The sequence below is a fragment of the Dendrobates tinctorius genome, unplaced genomic scaffold (genome assembly GCF_039654945.1).
Source record: "Dendrobates tinctorius isolate UK_male_01 unplaced genomic scaffold, ASM3965494v1 ptg000145l, whole genome shotgun sequence".
NCBI lineage: Eukaryota > Metazoa > Chordata > Amphibia > Anura > Dendrobatidae > Dendrobates > Dendrobates tinctorius.
In genome coordinates this window covers 2,867,198-2,888,551 of record NW_027361812.1, presented here as the reverse complement: position 1 = coordinate 2,888,551, position 21,354 = coordinate 2,867,198, and the positions used below count along the sequence as shown (strand labels likewise).

General features: G+C 44.0%; 1 protein-coding gene across 2 annotated transcripts in view; it reads right to left on the bottom strand.

Moving 5' to 3' along the window:
• Positions 1-21,354, bottom strand: part of CERS5 (ceramide synthase 5) — an 88,106-nt gene that overhangs the window by 55,766 nt on the left and 10,986 nt on the right. For both annotated transcript variants that reach the window (XM_073546121.1, XM_073546122.1), the window contains exon 2: positions 2,780-2,885. In XM_073546121.1, coding sequence (XP_073402222.1) covers positions 2,780-2,885 — 106 coding nt within the window. The remainder of the gene's footprint in view (positions 1-2,779; positions 2,886-21,354) is intronic.

Here is a 21,354-nt window from a genome sequence, read left to right as displayed (position 1 = left end):
CATAAACCAAGATCTAATGTCAACATAGAAGTTCCACGTCTCTGGAAATTTGCCTTTCCTCATGCCCAGAAAGAAGATGTCTGGCAGCTGTTTTTGTCTCACTGACCACTATCTATTGTACATATCTGGCGTTGGTCTTAACTTCTCAGTGACTTACAGTCAAGGTGGCCATGTCACAATGATAATTCTGGCCATATACATAAGTGCGGGGTTAAACGGGTCTCTAATAAACACATGTGGTCAAATCTTCCCTGATCTAGCTATTGGGGGGGGACAGTCTGGATGTCTCCATCAGACACTGCCAAAATTTTGAACGTTTCCCAAAGTGTATGGCTTGCATAAAGCTTTTGCTCAGAAAAAGAAAACACACAAGTAGACAAAAAAAAAAAAAAAAACAAGAAAAAAACAAAGTCAGAAGTATTCAGGAAGTTACCACAAAAAATAACAAAAAAAAAAAAAACAGATAAACCAGGTTTACAAAACTGCAGACAAAAATTAAGGATTCCTGGAGCGTCTTCTGCTTCAAAAAGGAAAGTTTTTGAATGCCGGAAAAAGACGCAATGAACACATTGGATCGGTTGTCAGGCACGTTGACATCTAACCCACCCAACGATGAGGTGCCCAGATTCAGAACGTTTATAAAGAAGTCAGAGCAGATAAGTTTTCGATCACACCGATGGGCAGTGTGCGGCCATGTTTTGTTCTGCAGAGGGAGCGCTGCGGCACTGTACAGATATTTCCGCTCGTGCAGTCATTATTGGAAGGTGTCCATTTTTAAATAAACCTTTTAGACATGTGTAAATAACTAGAAAACGTGGATTCGTTAATGGCACGAGGCATCAGCCTGCAGGTAACGACATGTACATGTGTAATTTATGGATCCTCATAAATCCCACTGTTTATTTTGAGCTTGGCAATCTTCTAACTCATTTATACAAAATAAATAAATTCCAGTCACCACTTCTGCAACCTGTGCCCACAAGACATATGGGTGGTGCCATCAATCTGCAGCAGTGAGACAATGGGTTTGAATCTGGCCAGCACATGGGTGCCAAGCATGGAAATAATGTCCAATGGCCCTAATCTTTGGGCCCAAGATAGAGGAGATATCAAGAGTCCCACAGGGATTAAGGGTACCGTCACATTTAGCGATGCACCAGCGATCCCGGCAACGATACGACCAGGTCAGGATCACTGGTGCATCGCTAAATGGTCGCTAGCGAGCTGCCAAACAGGCAGATCTCACCAGCGACGTAGCAGCGGTCGTTACTTACCTGTCAGACGTGGCGATGAAGACGTCCTCCCGCCCACGCGTTGCTCGTCGGCATCAGCAGGAAGCGGCCGACAAGAAAGAGCCCACAAGAAACAGCCCAGGACATTCTCGCGCGATCAGCGATAGCCAACGGGGGGAGCCGGTCGGAGGCAAGTATCACACACAGCGATATCGCTAGCAATATCGCTGCTGCGTCACAAAATCGGTGACGCTTAAGCGATATCGCTAGCGATCTCGCTTAGTGTGACGGGGCCTTAAGGGTGAAGGAATGATCTGTATGGCACCACAGAATTTCTTGGTGTTGTAGCATGAAAAATATAAAATGCTACATTACATTGCAGGATTATTAACAAAATCATGAATATTCTGTAACTGTAGCCCCAGAGATACTGACATTTTGGCTCTGGAACACAAAGAACCAGAATCTGCAGTCTGGAATCTTGGGTAGAGGGGGAGGGGATGTGCATGCTCAAACTTCGCTACATTCATTGTCAATGAGACAACCAGAAAGAGCAGAGAGCAGCACTCATCTATCTCAGACATTCCCACAAATATGTGGAGTGATGACAATCACGTGCAGCCACAGCTCCATTTCAAAGCCTTGTTATTGTGATTGTGTGGGTCCCAGTGGTCAGACCCCAGCAATCAGCAAATCCTGTGGTTAGATGATAACCGGCCAAAAGGTGACAATAACCTTTAAAAGGCAGTCTATAAGCACAGAATGACTGTTCAAATCAAGCACAAGTGGTGGCCAAACAGTTCAGCGCACCTGCCCACCTACTTATATTACCTCTATCTCCAGCCATCTCCCCTCTATTTTGACTCACAGCTCTGGCTTTAAAGAGCCCGAGAAGGGCACAGATAGATGTAAAATAAGTAGGTGGGAAGGAGCACTGAACTGTTTGGCCACGCCGAGAGCACTGAGCGCCTGTGCTTGGTTTCAACAGTCATTCTGTGCAACTATATAAATCCCTATCTGTATCTCAGTATTTGATTCATTAGAGAAGACTAAAAAGGAACCCAAAAATCACCAAAACCGCCATTTACCTGCAGACATAGGATTAATCTGAAGGCAAATAGCACTACCACCCTGTGTAGCCGGCTGACTTGAGAAACTACGCAAAGAAAATGAAGCTTTACGCTTGGTGCAATCTGTGTAGCGGCTCTTTCAGAGTCACCCAGGCAATGCAGGGGAGTAATTACGTCACCGTCCAGTACACCGGAAACGCGGCTGTTTTCATGCCCCAGCACTTCGAGTGACAGCGTCTGTGCAGAGCAAGCTGTCACTCCTCTGCACGGCCCTGGTGACTGACAGAGCCGTACACTGAGATTAAACTGTATTAATCTTTGTTTTCTCAAAGTAGCAGTACTTTAAGTCAGCCGGCGACACAGGATTAGCCAGATATCTGCAGGAAATTAGTGGGGTTTTTTGGCGATATTCGGTCCCCTTAAAGCAATGGAGCATGCTGAAAGCAGCTGGTCATGAAGCTAGATGTAGTCACTGACCTTTGTGATGGATATGAAGACTTTTTCTAGGATGGCATTGGGCTGAGCTTTTCGGGGTCCAGTGCCCTGGAGACCCAGTCGTAGTGCACATGGCTTAGCAAGAAACCTGTAAAAGACATAAATAACTAGTCACAAACCAATACTACAATAATAATTATGAACCCATAAAATGGATCTTTCTCCTGTTGATAATGTTAAACAGGCCACATCATGGAATAGCAGCTGCAGTGCTGAAAAACAGATTAATGTGCGTTTAACTGGCGCTTTGTCAGGTGTCTCTGAGACAGATTTGTCTCTAGGGGAGTGTACGGCTGTGTGCACACGCTGCGGATTAGGTGCGGATTCATCCGCGCGGATTTTGGAAAATCCGCAGGTGAAACCGCAGGTCAAAATACCTGCGGTTTTACCTGCGGATTGCTCTGCGGTTTTTCATCTCCTCAATGGAGGAGATGGCAAACCGCAGGGGAATCCGCAGAAAGAATTGACATGTCAATTCTTTCTGCGGATTGAAAACCGCAGATAATCCGCGCGGAAAATTCCGCACGGTCTGCACTGCGGTTTTTTGATTCCCATAGGGAATCATGGTACTGTACACCGCAGCAAAAACTGCTGCGAGTCCGCAGAGGCCAAAACCGCTGCGGAAACGCAGCAAAATCCGCAGCGTGTGCACACAGCCTACTTCTTCCCCTGCATGAGGATGACTAATCATTAGCAGGTAGCATTGTGCAGAGGAGAAAAAAAAAAAAAATAAACACTCCCTTCCTCTCCTCACTGATCTCTGCAGCTACGGTGTAGAGCTACAGTACAGCTGAGTTATGAATCATTACAAACACTGCCACATTTCATCTCACAGCAGTTAGTGAGGAGGAAAGATAAGAGGAAACAACACAGATCTGGAAGGGTTTGTAACTATATCAAACTCAGCTCTGCTGTATCTTTATACATTACAAACAATTCAGGAATGCAGCTCACAGCTCAAACTGAGATCCTTTCTATACAATTAGCACGGTCGCTACACAGCTTGCCGACCCATTTCCAAGCCAAAGCTTCACATTTCAGCATACATGCCAAGCACTTGGCTAAATTATGCATGTTTCCCTGCAATTATAAATTAAGTAAAGTGCTTTAAAAGTTCACTGTAAATACTGAAAACGGTTAAGAGTAAAAAATGGATTAGTGCCAAAGTTTTGCTTTTCTCTATAGGTTTAGAACAAGGATTCATGGTGAACAGTCTTGCAAGCAGTTTAACCCCTTCATGACCAAGCCTATTTTGACCTTAATGACCTGGCCATTTTTTGCATTTCTGACCAGTGTCCCTTTATGAGGTAATAACTTAGGAATGCTTTAACGCATCCTAGCGATTCTGAGATTGTTTTTTCGTGACATATTGAGCTTCATGTTAGTGGTAAATGTAGGTCAATAATTTTTGCGTTTATTTGTGAAAAAAGCGGAAATTTGGCGAAAATTTCACAATTTTCAAATTTAGAATTTATTCTGTTAAACCAGAGAGTTATGTGACAATAGTTACTAAATAACATTTCCCACATGTCTACTTTACATCAGCACAATTTTGGAAACAAAATTTTTTTTTTTGTTAGGAAGATATAAGGGTTAAAATTTGACCAGTGATTTCTCATTTTTACAACAAAATTTACAAAACCATTTTTTTTTTTTTTTTTTAGGGACCACCTCACATTTGAAGTCACTTTGAGGAGTCTATATGGCAGAAAATACCCAAAAGTGACACCATTCTAAAAACTGCACCCCTCAAGCTACGCAAAACTACATTCTAGAAGATTATTAACCCTTCAGGTGCTTCACAGGGACTAAAGCAACATGGAAGGAAAAAAATGGACATTTTAATTTTTCCAACAAAAATTTTCTTTTTAGCATCAATTTTTTTCATTTTCACATGGGCAACAGGATAAAATTGATCCTAAAAGTTGTTGGGCAATTTCTCCTGAGTACACCGATACCTCATATGTGGTCATAAACCACTGTTTGGGCGCACGGCAGAGCTCAGAATGGAAGGAGCGCCATTTGACTTTTTGAATGGAAAATATGCTGGAATATTTAGTGGTTGCCATGTCACGTTTGGAGAGCCCCTGTGTGCCTAAACATTGGAGCTCCCCCACAAGTGACCCCATTTTGGAAACTAGACCCTCCAAGGAACTTATGTAGATGTTTGGTGAGCACTTTGAACCCCCAAGTGCTTCACAGAAGATTATAACACAAAGCAGAGAAAATAAAAAAACATTTTCCTCAAAAATTATATTTTAGCAAGCTAATTTTTATTTTCCCAAGGGAAACAGGATAAATTGGACCACAAAAGTTGCTGTCCAGTTTGTCTGGAGTATGCTGATACCCCATATGTGGGGGGGAACCACTGTAAGGGCGCACGGCAGGGCTCAGAAGGGAAGGAGCGCCATTTGACTTTTTGAATGGAAAATTAGCTCCAATCGTTAGCGGACATCATGTCGTGTTTGGAGAGCCCCTGTGTGCCTAAACTTTGGAGATCCCCCACAAATGACCCCATTTTGGAAACTAGACCCCCTAAGGAACTTATCTAGATGCATAGTGAGCACTTTGAACTCCCAAGTGCTTCACAGAAGTTTACAACGCAGAGTCGGGAAAATAAAATTTTTTTTTTCCTCAAAAAATGATTTTTTAGCCCACTAAGTTCTATTTTCACAATGGTAACAGGAGAAATTGGACCCCAAAAGTTGTTGTCCAGTTTGTCCGGTGTACGTTGTTACCCCATATGTGGGGGGGGAACCACTGTTTGGGCACACGTCGGGGCTTGGAAGGGAAGTAGTGACGTTTTGAAATGCTGACTTTGATGGAATGGTCTGTGGGCATCATGTTACGTTTGCAGAGCCCCTGATGTACCTAAACAGTAGAAACTCCCCACAAGTGACCCCATTCTGGAAACTAGACCCCCCCCAAGGAACTTATCTAGCTGTGTGGTGAGCATTTTGAACCCCTAAGTGCTTCACAGCAGTTTATAACGCAGAGCCATGAAAATAAATATTTTTTTTCCCTCAAAAAAATGATTATTTAGCCCCCAACAGAATGTTATAACGCCCAGGCGTGAAAATAAAAAAAAAAAAAAAATTTCCACAAAAATAATTTTTTTAGCCCCCTATTTTTTATTTTCCCAAGGGTAACAGGAGAAATTAGACTCCCAACGTTGTGCAATTTTTCCTGAGTACGCTGATACCCCATATGTGGGGGTAAACCACTGTTTGGGCACACGTCGGGGCTCGGAATGGAGCACTGTTTGACTTTTTGAACGCAAAATTGGCTGGAATAAATGGTGGCTCTATGTCGCGTTTGGAGACCCCCTGATGTGCCTAAACAGTGGAAACCCCTCAATTCTGGCTCCAATCCTAACCCCAACACACCCCTAACCATAACCCTAACCCCAATACACCCCTAACCCACAAGCCTTTCCCCAATCCCAACCCCAACCCACCCCTAAACCTAATTCCAACCCTAATACTAACCCTAATACCAACCCTAACCCTAATTCCAATCCTAGCCCTAACCCGAATTGAAAAATAAAAATATTTTCTTTATTTTATTACATGTGCCTGCTTATGGGGGTGATAAGGGGGACGGTGATTTACTTTTTTTTATTTTGATCACTGTGAGAGTTTATCACCGTGATCAAAATTAAAAAAAAAAAGTAAAAAAAAAAAAAAATTGAATATGCAGCCGGGAAATGCCGGCGGGCGCACTGCGCATGCGCCCGCCATTTTCCAAGATGGTGGCGCCCATGCAGGAGGGACGGCGGGACACCAGAAGGCAGAGCGGGACATAGGAGGTCCCGGGGAGGGTGAGTAGATCGTACCGGCAGCGGCCCATCGCTGCCGTCAGTCCGTGGCGGGGGCCGATCGCCCCCGCCAGCCGTGTGTGTGTGTTTGTGTGTGTGTGTGTGTGTGTGTGTGGGGGGGGGGTCATGTTAGTGTCTCCAGCCATGTCCGATGCTAGTGCAGCATCGGCCATGGCTGGATTGTAATATTTCACCAATTTTCATTGATGAAATATTACTATCGCTCTGATTGGCTGTTAAAAGTGAAACAGCCAATCAGAGCGATCCTAACCACGTGGGTGCAAAGCCACCCCCCCAGGCTTAACTGCATGTTGTCCTGTATCTGCGGGTCGGGTGACATTTCAGTGACCCCGGTCACCCGACCCGCAGGAACGCTATTTATAGCATGACGCCTACGGGGGCGTCATGGGTTGTTTGGGCACGACTTTTCATGACGCCTACGTAGGCGTCATGGGTCGTGAAGGGGTTAAAGTAAAACTGCAAAACTACTGCAATTCTAAAGCCCCCCGTCACACACAGCGAGATCGCTGCTGAGTCACAAGCTTTGTGACACAACAGCGATCTCACCAGCGATATCGCTGTGTGTGACACGTATCAGCGACCAGCCCCCCCGCCGGGTATCGCTGATCGTGCTCGAATGCCCTGGACATTTTTTTGATCGTTGGACTCCCGCTGGCCAGCACGCATAGCTGCATTTGGCAGGCGGGAGACTAGCGATCAGCGAGCTGGAATCCAAGGTAAACCACGGGTAACTAAGGGCGTGCGTCACTTAGTTACCCGCTGTGTACCTTAGATACCAGCGTGCTGGTGCTGGGAGTTAGTATCTAAGGTAAACAGCGGGTTTCTAAGTGCCGCGCGGCGCTTAGAAACCCGCTGTTTACCTTGGATACCAGCTCCCTGCACCAGCACGCTGGTATCTAAGGTACACAGCGGGTAACTAAGCGACATGCGCGCTTGTTACCTGCGTGTCGCTGTCCTGATCACTGCTGAGATCTGCCTGTTTGACAGCTCACCAGCGATCATGTAGCGACACACCAGCGATCCTGACAAGTTCATATCGTTGTCGGGATCGCTGGTGCGTCGTTATGTGTGACGGGGCCCTAATCCTTCCCCTGCCAAGCTCTTATCACATACGTCCTTGCAGGCAGGGCTGTGGAGTCAGAGTCAGGGAAATTGAGTCGTCGGAGGTTTGGCTTACCCACTTCACAGCCCTGCTTGCAGGGTGGCAGCCCAATAACCAAGTACGTATGAGATGCATCTGGGACATAATTGCTATCTCCGCTACAAGAGCGGTCCAGGGCTTATTTTTAAGCCGAGATTCACTGCTGTAGTCGTGACCCAAAATATCGGTTAAATTAAGAGCTGCAGACGCCTGACCTTCACCTTAACCTGTATCAGCTCAGCTGGACTGGGACTACAGCAGTGAACATCAGCTTCAAAATGAGCTCTAGATGGCTTCTCTCCCGGTGATCCACGCTGAGATACAGCTTGTCACGCGATCCCTGTGGCCAATAAGCTTTGGCTTTCATACGGACGAATCACAAAATCTGGAGGAAGTGAGAGCAGCAGGAACAGCACCTGCACCAGAGGGGAGTATAGTATTATTTTACAAAGGAGGAATACCTAGGGAATGAAGGAGATGTCAGTAGTGGACAACCCCTTTAAACTAAACCAATGTCAAGCATTGGAAGGGTGGCAGGTGATTACGCCTGAGCTCCCTGTGTAAGAACAGATATGTACCACACCAGCAATGTTTAAAAAAAAAAAAAAAAAAAAAAAAAGTGATAGAATACAAGTAAAACTATACATATTTGGCATCATTCTGTCCAAAATGACCCAAACTCAAGAGGAGCATGTCGTTTATCCAACTTCATGATCGCCATAACAAAAGTCAGAAAAGCTGTGTGTGGTCTCTCAAAAAAAAAAAAAAAAAAAAAAGTTATCAAAAAGTCACAAACGCACAAAGGTGAAATGAAAACAAACTTGACCTGCCAAAAATAAGCTACGGTACGTCAACAGAAAAAGGACAGTTCTGTCTCCCAGAATATGGCAGCACAAAAAAATTTTTTAAACAAACATTTTTATTGTGCAAACATTGGAAAAACATTTAAAAAAAAAAAAAAAACTATAAACTTGGAACCTTGTTAATTGTATTGAGAAAAAAAAAAAAAAAAAAATTCTTACTTACACCACACAACCAATACAAAAAAAACTGCAGAGTAACTACCCCATATAGGCAGACGTTAGGTAAACTATGGGGGGGATTATTTCTACAATTACGCCTTGAGAAAATTAAAAATGCAGAACTAAAGTTACAGTTCAATGGAAATAATACAATTTTTGCATTTTTTTTCTCTTTCCACTTTACATTAGTTCATGTGCATAATCTGAAACTTCCTATAAACACACACACGGTAGCTTGCAAAAGTATTCACCCCCTTGGCTTTTTACCTATTTTGCTACATTATATACAACCGGTGTAAAAAAAAAAAAAAAAAAAAAAAAAATTATAATCAGATTTGTGTGTGTTGCATTAGTACGAAATAGTTGGTGAAGTGAGAAACATTTTGGCATAAATTAAAATTAGGGATCAAATAACTGAAAATTGGCATGTGCATACGTTTTCACTCCCTTTGCTGTGAAGTTACTACAAATTTCTGGTGCAATCAATTCCCATCATAAGTCACATGGTTAGTGACAGAAAGTCTGTGTGCAATCTAAGTGGCACATGATCTGTCAGTATATACACTTTACCTTTTCTGAAAGGCCAGGAAGGCTGCAACACCATTAAGAGGCATCACTAACCAAACACCACCATGAAGACAAAGGAGATCTCCAAACAAGTCAGGGACAAAGTAATTGAGAAGTATAAGTCAGGGTTGAGTTATAAAAAAAATAAAATACATAAATTCCACTCTCTGATGATCCCCTGGAGCACTATCAAATCCATTATCATCAATAGAGGGTGGTGCCCACCAAAACTCTCGACCTGGGTAAGGAGGCCATGAATCAGAGAGGCAGCGCAGAGATGTAAAGGTAACCCTGAAGGAGCTGCAGAGCTCCCAAGCAGAGACTGGAATATCTGTCCTTAAGACCACTATAAGCTGTACACTTCATAGAGGTGGTCTTTATGGAAGAATGAGCACGAAAATTGTAAGGCTCGTTTAGAGTTTGCCAAAAGACATATGGGAGACTCCCCACATGTATGGAGGAAGCTGCTATGGTCAGGTGAGACCAAAATTGAACTTTTTGGCCACCAAGGTAAATGCTATGTCTGGTGCCAAACCAACACAGCTCATCACCCCAAGAACACCATCCCCACAGTGAAACGTGATGGTGGCAACACCATGCTGTGGGGATGTTTTTTGGCAGGATGGACATGGAAAATGGACCGAGATGAGGTGAAGATGGGTGGTGCAAAATACAGGGATATAATGAAGCAAAGCCTATTTCAGTCTGTCAGTAATTTGAGACTGGGACGGAGGTTCAACTTCCAACAAGACAATGACCCAAAGCATACTGCTAAAGCAACACTCGAGTTGTTCAAGAGGCCTAGTCAAAGCCCAGACCTTTATCCAATTGAGAATCTGTAGTCAGACTTGAAGATTACTGTTGACCAGAGGAAATCAACAAACGTTAAGGAGCTGGAACAGTTTTGCCTTGAGGAATGGGCAAAAATCCCAGTGGCAAAACTTGGAAAGCTCAAAGAGACTTATCCAAAGCAACTTGCAAATGTAATTGCCAAAAAAGGAGGCTCTGCAAAGTTCTGAATTTATGGGGGTGAAAAGTTATGCACACTGAAGTTTTCAGTTCTTTTGTTTTACTTATTTGCTTCACAAGAAAAAGAAAAAAACCAAGATGTTCTCAGTTGTAGGCATTCAATTTACATTAACTAATGCAAACCCTAGGAAAAAAAAAAGTGACATTACAGGTTCTGAGGTAGCAAAACAAAAAATGCCGAAGGAGGAATTCATAATTTCATGAAGGTGTCTGTGAGCCGTGCCATTTTAACAGTGTCAGGTGTCTACTTTCAGACAATATATTCGTATGCGGAGGGTGGGGGTGTTACACTATTCTTATTTTGTAATTTAGATTTTATTTGTATATGGCAAAAGTCCCACGACTGTCCTAGCTACAAGAGAAGGTTAATATTTTATGGAGTAAGAAGTCAAATTTGGGATACTAGATAAAACTCTGACTGTCGGAATTGATGCAATTACCTTATGTAAACAACAATTGTAGTACAATGTTAAACCCCACAGGCAGATTCAGAACGTGAGCACTAGTCACAGGAATGACATTGATGTGGCATATAGCCAAAAAAAAAAAAAAAAAGAGCCTTAGTTTTCTGGAGGTTCTCCACCTATTTTTGTTTTGTTTTTTTTTTATCCCAAAAGGATAATTTTATGTAGAAATAAAGGCAGTCACAGATACCCACAAGCCCTCTATCGTTGCCTCTGGTCTTTGATGTTAGATGTTACGGGTACTGACCACTGCAGCCAATTACTAGGCTGTGAGATCCTGTGCCATTTAAATAGACATCAGTGATCCTTGCTACTGGCTGCGGCGTTCATGCCTGTAATCATGATGTCACCGCTGTCATATAAGCAGAGACCAGGGGCAGCAGCGGGCTTAGGGTAAGTTGGAGTAAAGGCCCCGTCACACATAGTGACTCACCAGCGATCCCGACAACGATATCAACATGTCAGGATCGCTGGTGAGCTGTCAAACAGGCAGCTTCACCAGCGATGCTGAGCGCGCGGCGTCACTGTGTACCTTAGTTACCAGCGCGTTGATGCAGGGAGCTGGTAACTAAGGTACACATCGGGTATCTAAGTGACGTGCGTCCCTTAGATACCCGATGTGTACGTTAGTTACCAGCTGATCGCTGGTCTCCCGCCTGTCACACGCAGCGATGCGTGCTGGCCAGCGGGAGACCAGTGATCAAAGAAATGTCCAGGGCTTTCCAAGAGCGATCAGCGATACCCGGCAGGGGGGCCGGTCGCTGATCGCTGTCACACACAGCGATCTTGCTGGTGAGATCGCTGTTGTGTCACAAAACTTGTGACTCAGCAGCGATCTCGCTAGCGAGATCGCCATGTGTGACGGGGCCCTAACTGTCAAAACGTTAATGACCATAATTAGTCGCATTTTTAAAAAGTCGTATCCCCCCTCCCCCCCAGCCTCATTGTGTAAGAGTACAAGTAGGAACGCGGAATGCAGGGACGGGACGCAGGCAGAGCAAGGGTTAATAGGTTTATCTACAGGGGAATACTCCACACATGGAGGTAAATAGTTAAACAGTTGGGGGATAAAGGGTTAGTCAGGGGATACAAACGGTACAATAAAGGCAAAGGATATAACAACGGATCAGATGGCGGCACGGCTCTGCTCTACTGGCGACAGGGGCTCCTTCCTAAATGGCCCATCGCCACACCGGGACACTGATGGGGGAAGCAGAGCGCGCTGCTCATCGTTCTACGCGCTGCCCTCTGCACTGCTCTGCTTCCTGTCAGCAAGAAGCTGTCTCTCTCAGGCAGCAGAGGGGGGTCCGCCCCACTCAGGCTTCCCTCCGGGAACAGAGAATATAGCCCTTCTAGTTCCGGACCCAGCATGCAGGTACCAGAGGTCTGGTCTCTCTCCTTACAATTACATAAGGTTTTTAGACGACAGCCTCCCACATCAAATTTCTCACATAAAGGTGGCCATACACCTTAAAAGGGAACCTGTGAGAAGGTTTGTCCCATGTGAGATACGGCCACCGCCTTTCAGCCATCACATACAGCATCTTAATATGCTGTACATCTGTCCCCAATCTGGTCTGTAACAAAAAGAAATAACACCTTTCATTATACTCACCTGCCGAGTGGACCAGTCCAATGGGTGTTGCTCGTCTCGGTCCGGCGCCTCCCTTCCTTTGATGCCATCTATCTGTACTTTGTGTGGGCAACACGTCCTACATCATCCATATAGTCTCCCCAGTGTTGCGCTCCTGTGTACTTCTCTATGCCCTGATTAGGGCAAAGTACTGCAGTGCGCATGCGCCAGGGCTTTTTCACCTCTCAGCGCCTGCGCACTGCAGTACTTTGATCTGCCCTCGTATGGGCAGAGAAGTACGCAGAAGCGCAACGCTGGGGAATCTGTGGATGACGTAGGATGCGTAATCACCATGAAGTACAGAAGGGTCAGGGTGCCACAGTGTGAATATGGTTTTAACCCTTTCGCGCCTGAGCCTGTTTTTGCCTTCCTGACCAGGCCAATTTTTTCAATTCTGACCAGTGTCACTTTATGAGGCCATAACTCTAGAACGCTTCAACGGATCCTGCTGATTCTGACATTGTTTTCTCATGACATATTGTACTTCAGGATAGTGGTAAAATTTCTTAGATATGAACTGCGCTTATATGGGGGGAAAAAAAAAAAAAAAAAAAAAAAAAAAAAAAAAAAAAAAAAAAAATCGAAATTTGGCAAAAATTTTGAAAATTTTGCAATTTTCAAACTTTTAATTTTTATGCCCTTAAATCAGAGAGTGATATCGCACAAAATAGTTAATAAATAACATTTCCCACAAGTGCTTCACAGAAGTTTATAACGTAGAGCCATGAAAATAAAAAATCATTTTTGTTCCACAAACATGATCTTTTAGCCCCCAATTTTTTATTTTCACAAGGGTAACAGGAGAAATTGGACCCCAAAAGTTGTTGTCCAATTTGTCCTGAGTACACTGGTACCCCATATGTGGAAGAAAACTACTGTTTGGGCACATGGTGGGGATCGGAAGGGAAGTAGTGACGTTTTGGAATGCAGACTTTGGTGGAATGGTCTGCGGGTGTCATGTCGCGTTTGCAGAGCCCCTGATGTGCCTAAACAGTGGAAATCCTCCACAAGTGACCCCTTTTTGGAAACTAGACCCCCCCAAGGAACTTATCTAGATGTGTGGTGAGCACTTTGAACCCCCAAGTGTTTCACTAAAGTTTATAATGTAGAGCCGTGAAAATAAAAAAATCATTTTTTTTCCACAAAAATGATCTTTTAGCTCCCAATTTTTATTTTCACAAGGGTAACAGGAGAAATTGGACCCTAAGAGTTGTTGTCCAATTTGTCCTGAGTACGCTGGTACCCCACATGTGGGGGGGGGGGGACCACTGTTTGGGCACACGGTGGGGCTCGGAAGGGAAGTAGTGACGTTCTGGAATGCAGACTTTGATGGAATGGTCTGCGGGCGTCATATTGCATTTACAGAGCCCCTGATGTACCTAAACAGTGGAAACCCCCAATTCGAATTCCAACCCTAACCCCAACACACCCCTAACCCTAGCCCTAACCCTAGCCTGCTTTTTTTTTTTCTTTACTTTTTTTATTTTTGTGTTTTTTATTTTTTGTATTTTTGACTCATAGTAACGCCACTTCTCCTCTGATCTCACACTGGCAGATGATCAGAGGAGAAGCAGCGTTACTATGTGACAAGATCGCTGCCCGGCACATAGTAACGCCACTTCTCCTCTGATCTCACACTGACAGATGATCAGAGGAGAAGCAGCGTTACTGTGTGACAAGATCGCTGCCTGACACAGCTGTGCCAGGCAGCGATCAGCTGTGCCAGGCAGCGATCTAGTCACACTGTAACGCTGCTTCACCTCTGCTCATCTGTCAGCATGAGCTCAGAGGAGAAGTCGCGTTATAATGAGGGAGATCGCCGGGAAACAAGCAGCTTTCCCAGCGAGCTCTCTCATTGGCTGCTGTGACGCGACGTCATCAGGACCTGAACCAATCAGGTCTCGATGACGTCGGGGGTCCCAGCATGCATTGTGCACCGGGATCCCCGCGTTATAAGGTATGAGGGGGTCCCGGGGGGGCACAAAACCACCGACAGTAGATAAACGTCGGCGCTGCACAAAGCCCAGCAAGCGCCAACGTTTATCTACTGTGGGCGGTCGGGAAGAGGTTAATCAAAAGTACAGAGCAAGAGTTAAATATTCTCCTAATTCCTGGTGGTGGTGGATATAAAGATGGATAAGTATATTTTTGTTAGGCTGTGTGCACACGATGCGGATATCCAGTGGATCCGCAGCGGATTTTACCGCGCAGAAACGTTGCATATCCGCATTGTGATGTACAGTACCATTAAAAGCAATGAAAAAAAAAAAAACGCTGTGCAGACGCTGCAGATTTTTCCGTGGTACAAAATCCGCAGCATGTTACTTCTTTTGTGTGGTTTTCCACCTCCCCTGTCTCCAAATCCGCAGGGGGGAATCCGCAGTGGAAAACCATTAAAAATGGAAGAAATCCGCAGGAATAATGCAGGTCATTTGACCTGCGGATTTCTTCCATTCTGCGCAGAAAAATCCACAGGGCTAAAAAGTCCGTCTGCACTCAGCCTTATACATCTGATGTGGGCTGTAAGCTGCCAAAACGCGTTGCATAAACTAGTGGTTTCATAATCTTCCATTTTTAAATAAATGCTCATTGAAGCAATGAAAAAGACACGTCCTAGATTAAATCGGGACAACAGAAGACTGCGCTGATCCTGGTCTCCATTTCTGATTCTTCCACTGTGGGAAACTCCTGGAAGCGGTTTCCCCTGTGTCTCCGGGAATAGCTGCGGTATATCACTTTTGAACCAAACCAAAAATGAGAGTTGTGCCTCAGGCAGCACAACTACATCAGGTGAGCAGGTTTCCTTATACAACTTGACCTAAACTTACTACATTTAGATAGCGCCACGTGTTTTTTCCTTTTTTACGATATTCCATACAAATAGAAACATTGACATGTGAAGGAGGGCTAAGGGTATGTGCACATGTTAGGAAGATCTGCATCAAAACATCTTTAGGCAGGAAAAATACTGCATAAAAAAAATAAAAAAAGCCTTTCCCACGTTTATTACAATGGCTTAAAAAAGGAAAAAGTAATGAAAGGATTGACACGGACAAGGTAAAAAAAAAAAAAAAAAAAAAAAAAAAAACCTCACTATGCTCGTGCAATAAAAATTCTTTTTTTCTTCTGGGAAAAACCGCAAGGTGTGAACTTACCCTAAATGGCCATTTCATTAGAAGCTACACACTAAACAAGGCTTAATGTCAACCAACTACAAGCCAGTATCGCAGGTAACCTGGCTCGGATACAAGGCCATCTGCACCCATTTCATAGAGATGCCATTATCTAACCACAGCCCGTAACCACTACTAAATCAGCAGGACCGACGCATACGGGAAACCTCTGCTTAATATTTCACTCCACTTCCTGTAAGCCTCGCCAGCCGCACCTCGCTCTTAGCATCACAAGATGAAATTTCACATCCCTGTGTCTGTCTCTGAGCCATAGTGAAAGCCTCATGTTAAAAGCCTCTGGGAATTACTCCTGATGGAGCACAACAAACATCATCTACTGCACACTGTATGCTCCGACCAACCTCCTGACAACGCGCGTGGTGCAGATTTGCATCGGCTTCTGCTGTACACACCCTTCCTTTCATATCTCTACATTTAGTTTTGTACTTTTCCATTTAAAAAAATTCAAGTATTTTTCTATCAATTTTATCATAAATTAGTATTTGAGGATGAGATTGGAATGATTAACTTCCATCCTTGAAAAACTGTGAAATAATTAGAGTGTTCAAATGACGGAATTATAAGGGATTTTTGGAGCAAATTCAGAGCTAAAATCCACATACAGTGGGTACAGAAAGTATTCAGACCCCTTTAACATTTTCACTCTTTGTTTCATTGCAGCCATTTGGTAAATTCAAAAGTTTATTTTTTTTCTCATTAATGTACACTCTGCACCCTATCTTGACTGAAAAAAAAAAAAAAAAGCAGAAATGTATACATTTTTGCAAATTTGTTACAAAAGAAAAACTGAAATATCACATGGTCATAAGTATTCAGACCCTCTGCTCAGATTTAAGTCCCATGCTGTCCATTTCCTTGTGATCCTCCTTGAGATGGTTTTACTCCTTCATTGGAGTCCAGCTGTGTTTAATTAAACTGATAGGACTTGATTTGGAAAGGTACTCTCACACTTAGCGATGCACTGGCGATCCCAACCAGCGATATGATGCGGTCAGGATCGCTGGTACATCGCTAAGTGGTCGCTAGTGAGCTGCCACACAGGCAGATCTCACCAGCGACATCGCTGGGGACGGGGATCGCTACTTACCTGTCACACCAGGCGATCCTGCATCCTCCCGCCTGGCTCCACTCTCGTCTCTCCACATAAAGCACCACAGGAAGCTGACGACGAGAAGCGGTCCAGGACGTTCTCGCACGATCAGCGATAACCAGCGGGGGAGCAGGTCGTAGGTAAGTATCAGACACAGTGATATCGCTAGCAATATCGCTATAACGTCACAAGTTATAGCGATATTGCTAGCGATATCGCTTAGTGTGACAGTACCTTAAGACCTCACAGCTCACAGTGCATGTCAGACCAAATGAGAATCATGAGGTCGAAGGAACTGGCCAAGGAGCTCAGAGACAGAATTGTGGCAAGGCACACATCTCGCCAAGGTTACAAAAGAATTTCTGCAGTACTCAAGGTTTCTAAGAGCACAGTGGCCTCGATAATCCTTAAATGGAAGAGGTTTGAGACCACCAGAAGTATTCCTAGACCTGGCCATCCAGCCAAACTGAGCAACTGTGGGAGAGGAGTCTTAGTGAGAGAGGTAAAGAAGAACCCCAAGAACACTGTGACTGAGCTCCACAGATGCAGTAGGGAGATGGGAGAAAGTTCCACAAAGTCAACCATCACTGCAGCCTTCCATCTGTCTGGCGTTTATGGCAGAGTGGCCCGGCGAAAGCCTCTCCTCAGTGCAAGACATATGAAAGACCGCATAGAGTTTGCCAAAAAACACATGAAGGGCTCCCAGACTATGAGAAATAAGATTCTCTGGTCTGATGTGACAAATATAGAACTTTTGGGGGCTAATTCTAAGCAGTATGTATGGAGAAAACCAGGCACTGCTCATCACCTGCACAATACAATCCCAACAGTGAAACATGGTGGTGGCAGCATCATGCTATGGAGGTGTTTTTCAGCTGCAGGGACAGGACGACTGGTTGCAATTGAAGAAAACATGAATGTGGCCAAGTACAGAGATATCAAGGATGAAAACCTCTTCTAGAGTGCTCTGGACCTCAGACATGGCTGAAGGTTCACCTTCCAACAAGACAATGACCCTAAGCACACAGCTAAAATAGCAAAGAAGTGGCTTCAGAACAACTCTGTGACCATTCTTGACTGTCCCAGCCAGAGCCCTGACCAAAACCCAATTGAGTATCTCTGGAGAGACCTGAAAATGGGTGTCCACCAATGTTCATGATCCAACCTGACAGAACTGGAGAGGATCTGCAAAGGAAGAATGGCAGCGGATCCCCAAATCAAGGAAAGAAAATCTTGTTGCATCATTCCCAAGACGACTCATGGCTGTACTAGCTCAAAAGGTGCTTCTACTCAATACTGAGCAAAGGGTCTGAATACTTATGACCATGTGATATTTCAGTTTTTCTTTAATTTGCCAAAAATTTCTACACTTTTTTTTTTTTTTCAGTCAAGATGGGGTGCAGAGTGTACATTACTGAGAAAAAAAAAAAAATGAACTTTTTTTGAATTTACCAAATGGCTGCAATGAAACAAAATGAAAAATTTTAAGGGGTCTGAATACTTTCTGTACCTACTGTACATGAATGGGGTTTTACCAAACTTCTTCACTTGAATTAGAAAGTTTCAGAATAAGAAAAAATGGGAATAAGTGGCCTGTCCCAGCGTCGCTTATATTGGTCAGAAATCACTGTCAATAGCTTGGTCGAATGACAGTGGGGCCAAACCCCATATGGATCAACAGCAGAGGAAAAACACAGATCCGAGGGTCGACTTCGACTACCTGTTTGGCATCTACGGTGTTACAATGGTGATGGCGTGAAAAACAAAAAAACCTTGAGGGCACTACAGAGTATTTAAGGAGGACTGCTGACCACACACACACACACGACTGGAAAGGACATAAATAACTACGGTTTAGTGTATTTGCATGATGTCTATTTGCTATCTATTGTTTAGAAACATTTTGGGAGGGAGGAGAAAGAGGGAATAAAAGAGCAAAAAAAAAAAAAAAAAAAGAAATAATGGCATTGTCTGATGCCTATACAAAATACATGTCGAGTTGGCAACATATATGGGGGAATTTTGTTTTGTTGAGAAATATGTGTATAAAACCACTCCAAGATTTCTTCAGCATTTGACAGTGTTCAGATGCTTTGGAAAAATCTACAAATGTTGGTTATTGGCACTGGGCATGTGTTCGGTATCTTTATTGGAGGTGCTTCTTGTGCTCATCTTTCTATCTACCATCACTTTTGTTCCAAGCTGCAAAGTAACAATGTTTTATGGTTCTAAAGAGTCGCTGTTCATTCATTGCGCCTGCGCACATATCTCTGCTCATTATTTGTGATTTTGGTTATTATGTGTTTTTTTGCTGCACCTTTAGATTGAGCGTTTGTGGATATGCGTCATCTTAACTGGAAAGCGCTATTGATTTAGATATTCTCTCTTTAAAGGCGCCGTTTTGATATAACGCCTGTACATCTATTTCTGCTCATGGTTTGTGACTTTGGCTGCAATTATCTTAGTTGTGCCTGCGCATTGATATTGTTTTGGGAGCTTGCGCATACATTTTCTATTAGTGGATACTGTATGCCGCTATTCTCACTGCACCTGCGTGATTGTACTGGCTTATACTGCACCTGCGCTATTGGTTTTGTGGCGCCTGCGCATATACTTTTCTCTCTCGGTGGCTATATTATGCCGCCTGTTTTCTCTGGCCCTGCGTGGTCATGTTCGCCAGGTACTGGCTTACACTGCGCCATTGGTGTTGCTTTTTACTTTCAGTTTCGATAGGGCGCCTCTTCTGCGCCTGTGCATTTACTACTTCCGGACGCCGGCTCCTTGAACGCCGAACTAGCTCTCCATATGTAAGTAATATAGGCTAATTCTGTAGCATATAAAGAGGGACGCCCTCGGTGACTGGGGTTCACCTCCATTTCCCCTGAGGAAGCCACGCTGCAGGTGGCGATACGCGTGAGGTCTCTCTCCCCCCTCCTCCCATTACATCATGCGGGTATTTGGCTCCGTTCCAGGACCTCTCTAGGACTCACTATCTTTATGGGTCTGTAACTTACAGGCATTTTGTGCATACTTACATGTCTCTTATTATAGAGATATTTTAAGCTCCATTATAGGAGGCCTTAGTGGCTTATACATATTTTTTATTTTTGTATAAGCTCCATATTCTCCTTCTTTACATCCATTTATTTATACCTGGAGGCTTTATTAATTCGCCAGTGGTATTATATTTTGTGGATTTCAATATATTTAGACAGCCAATATCAAGAACTGCAGGCTACTTACGGTGACATATTATTTTGCTTGTTTTCTATCTCAAGGCTATTGGTCTGTATCTCTACGGTAGCTTGTAGGGAGTCCACCTGATTGCTCCTTAGGAGATGCAATTTTTTGCTCTATGTATTTAATGCCTCGTCATATTACATTAATATGTTTATTACAGGGTTTATATAGGTTTTGCTCTATGTATATATTTGCATCCTTGTACTTTATTACATTGTGTGCCTTTGCCCAGCACACTGGAGGAGGTGAGCACTAGGTTCCTATTCTAGAACCTTTTTCTCTGGAGTGTCATATGTGGTTAATTTGTTTTGGCCTTTTTAAATTGTTTTTAATCTAATTCTTGTCACTCATGTGTGTCCTTTCTTGTATGCTAATAAAATTTACTATTTTTATATATCATGTTATACTTTTGAATTTGGGGTTGATCGCGTCCATTATACACACTTCCTTTTTTTTTCTCCATTTCTGACAATGGTGATGGCGGGTAGGGTATGCACCCTAGACGCAGGGTATGCACCCTAGACGCAGGATGAACACGCACCGTGTGGCGTCCCCAATGTAACTATGGAAACATGGCAGACTGAATCCGTTCTATTCTGGCCAGTATAATGAACCGTGCTGGGTCAGGCTTTAAAATTAGTCAGTGTGCTGTCCACTGTACACACTGACAGCAATATAGATGAAAATATTGAGGAGTTGTGTGAAGAAACAGGTGATCTGGTTGACTGACAGACAGGAAACCTTTCGGACAGGCAGCAGAGTCTCCGCTTGCACCCGGCGGCGCGGCGTATCAATTACACATCGGTAAGTCTAGTACATTCAAATTCACAAGGTGACGACAGAACGAGCGAGCAGCCGGCGTCACCTGCTCATCAGCAACCATATAGTGCGCCGGTGTTTGCCCAACCATTGGGCAGGGATAAAACATTTCTTCACTGTACACCAATAATAAGAAATACTGTTTTAAGGCCACTTTCACACATCAGGTTTTTTTCCGACAGGCAGGATCTGGCTATTTTTAGAAAAATCGGATACGACGACATCAGGCGCCGGAACAGTTTCTCTCATTGAATTGTATTAGCGCCGATCACGCCGCATGGCCTTCCGTTTCTTCCGGTTTTCACCAGATCCAGCAAAAATTTAGATTCCAGCATCTGGAAAAAACGTCTCTAGTAACGTTTTTTGTCTCTGGCAAAAAAAACGGACAGCGCCGGCTTTTTGCCACAATGGAAGTCTATGGGCGCCGGATCCGGAAAGAGACGGATCCGGCCACCGACTCAGTTTTTCTTTAACTGCGCATGCTCAGATCTAATTGGCCCCCAGGAAACAGATATAAACC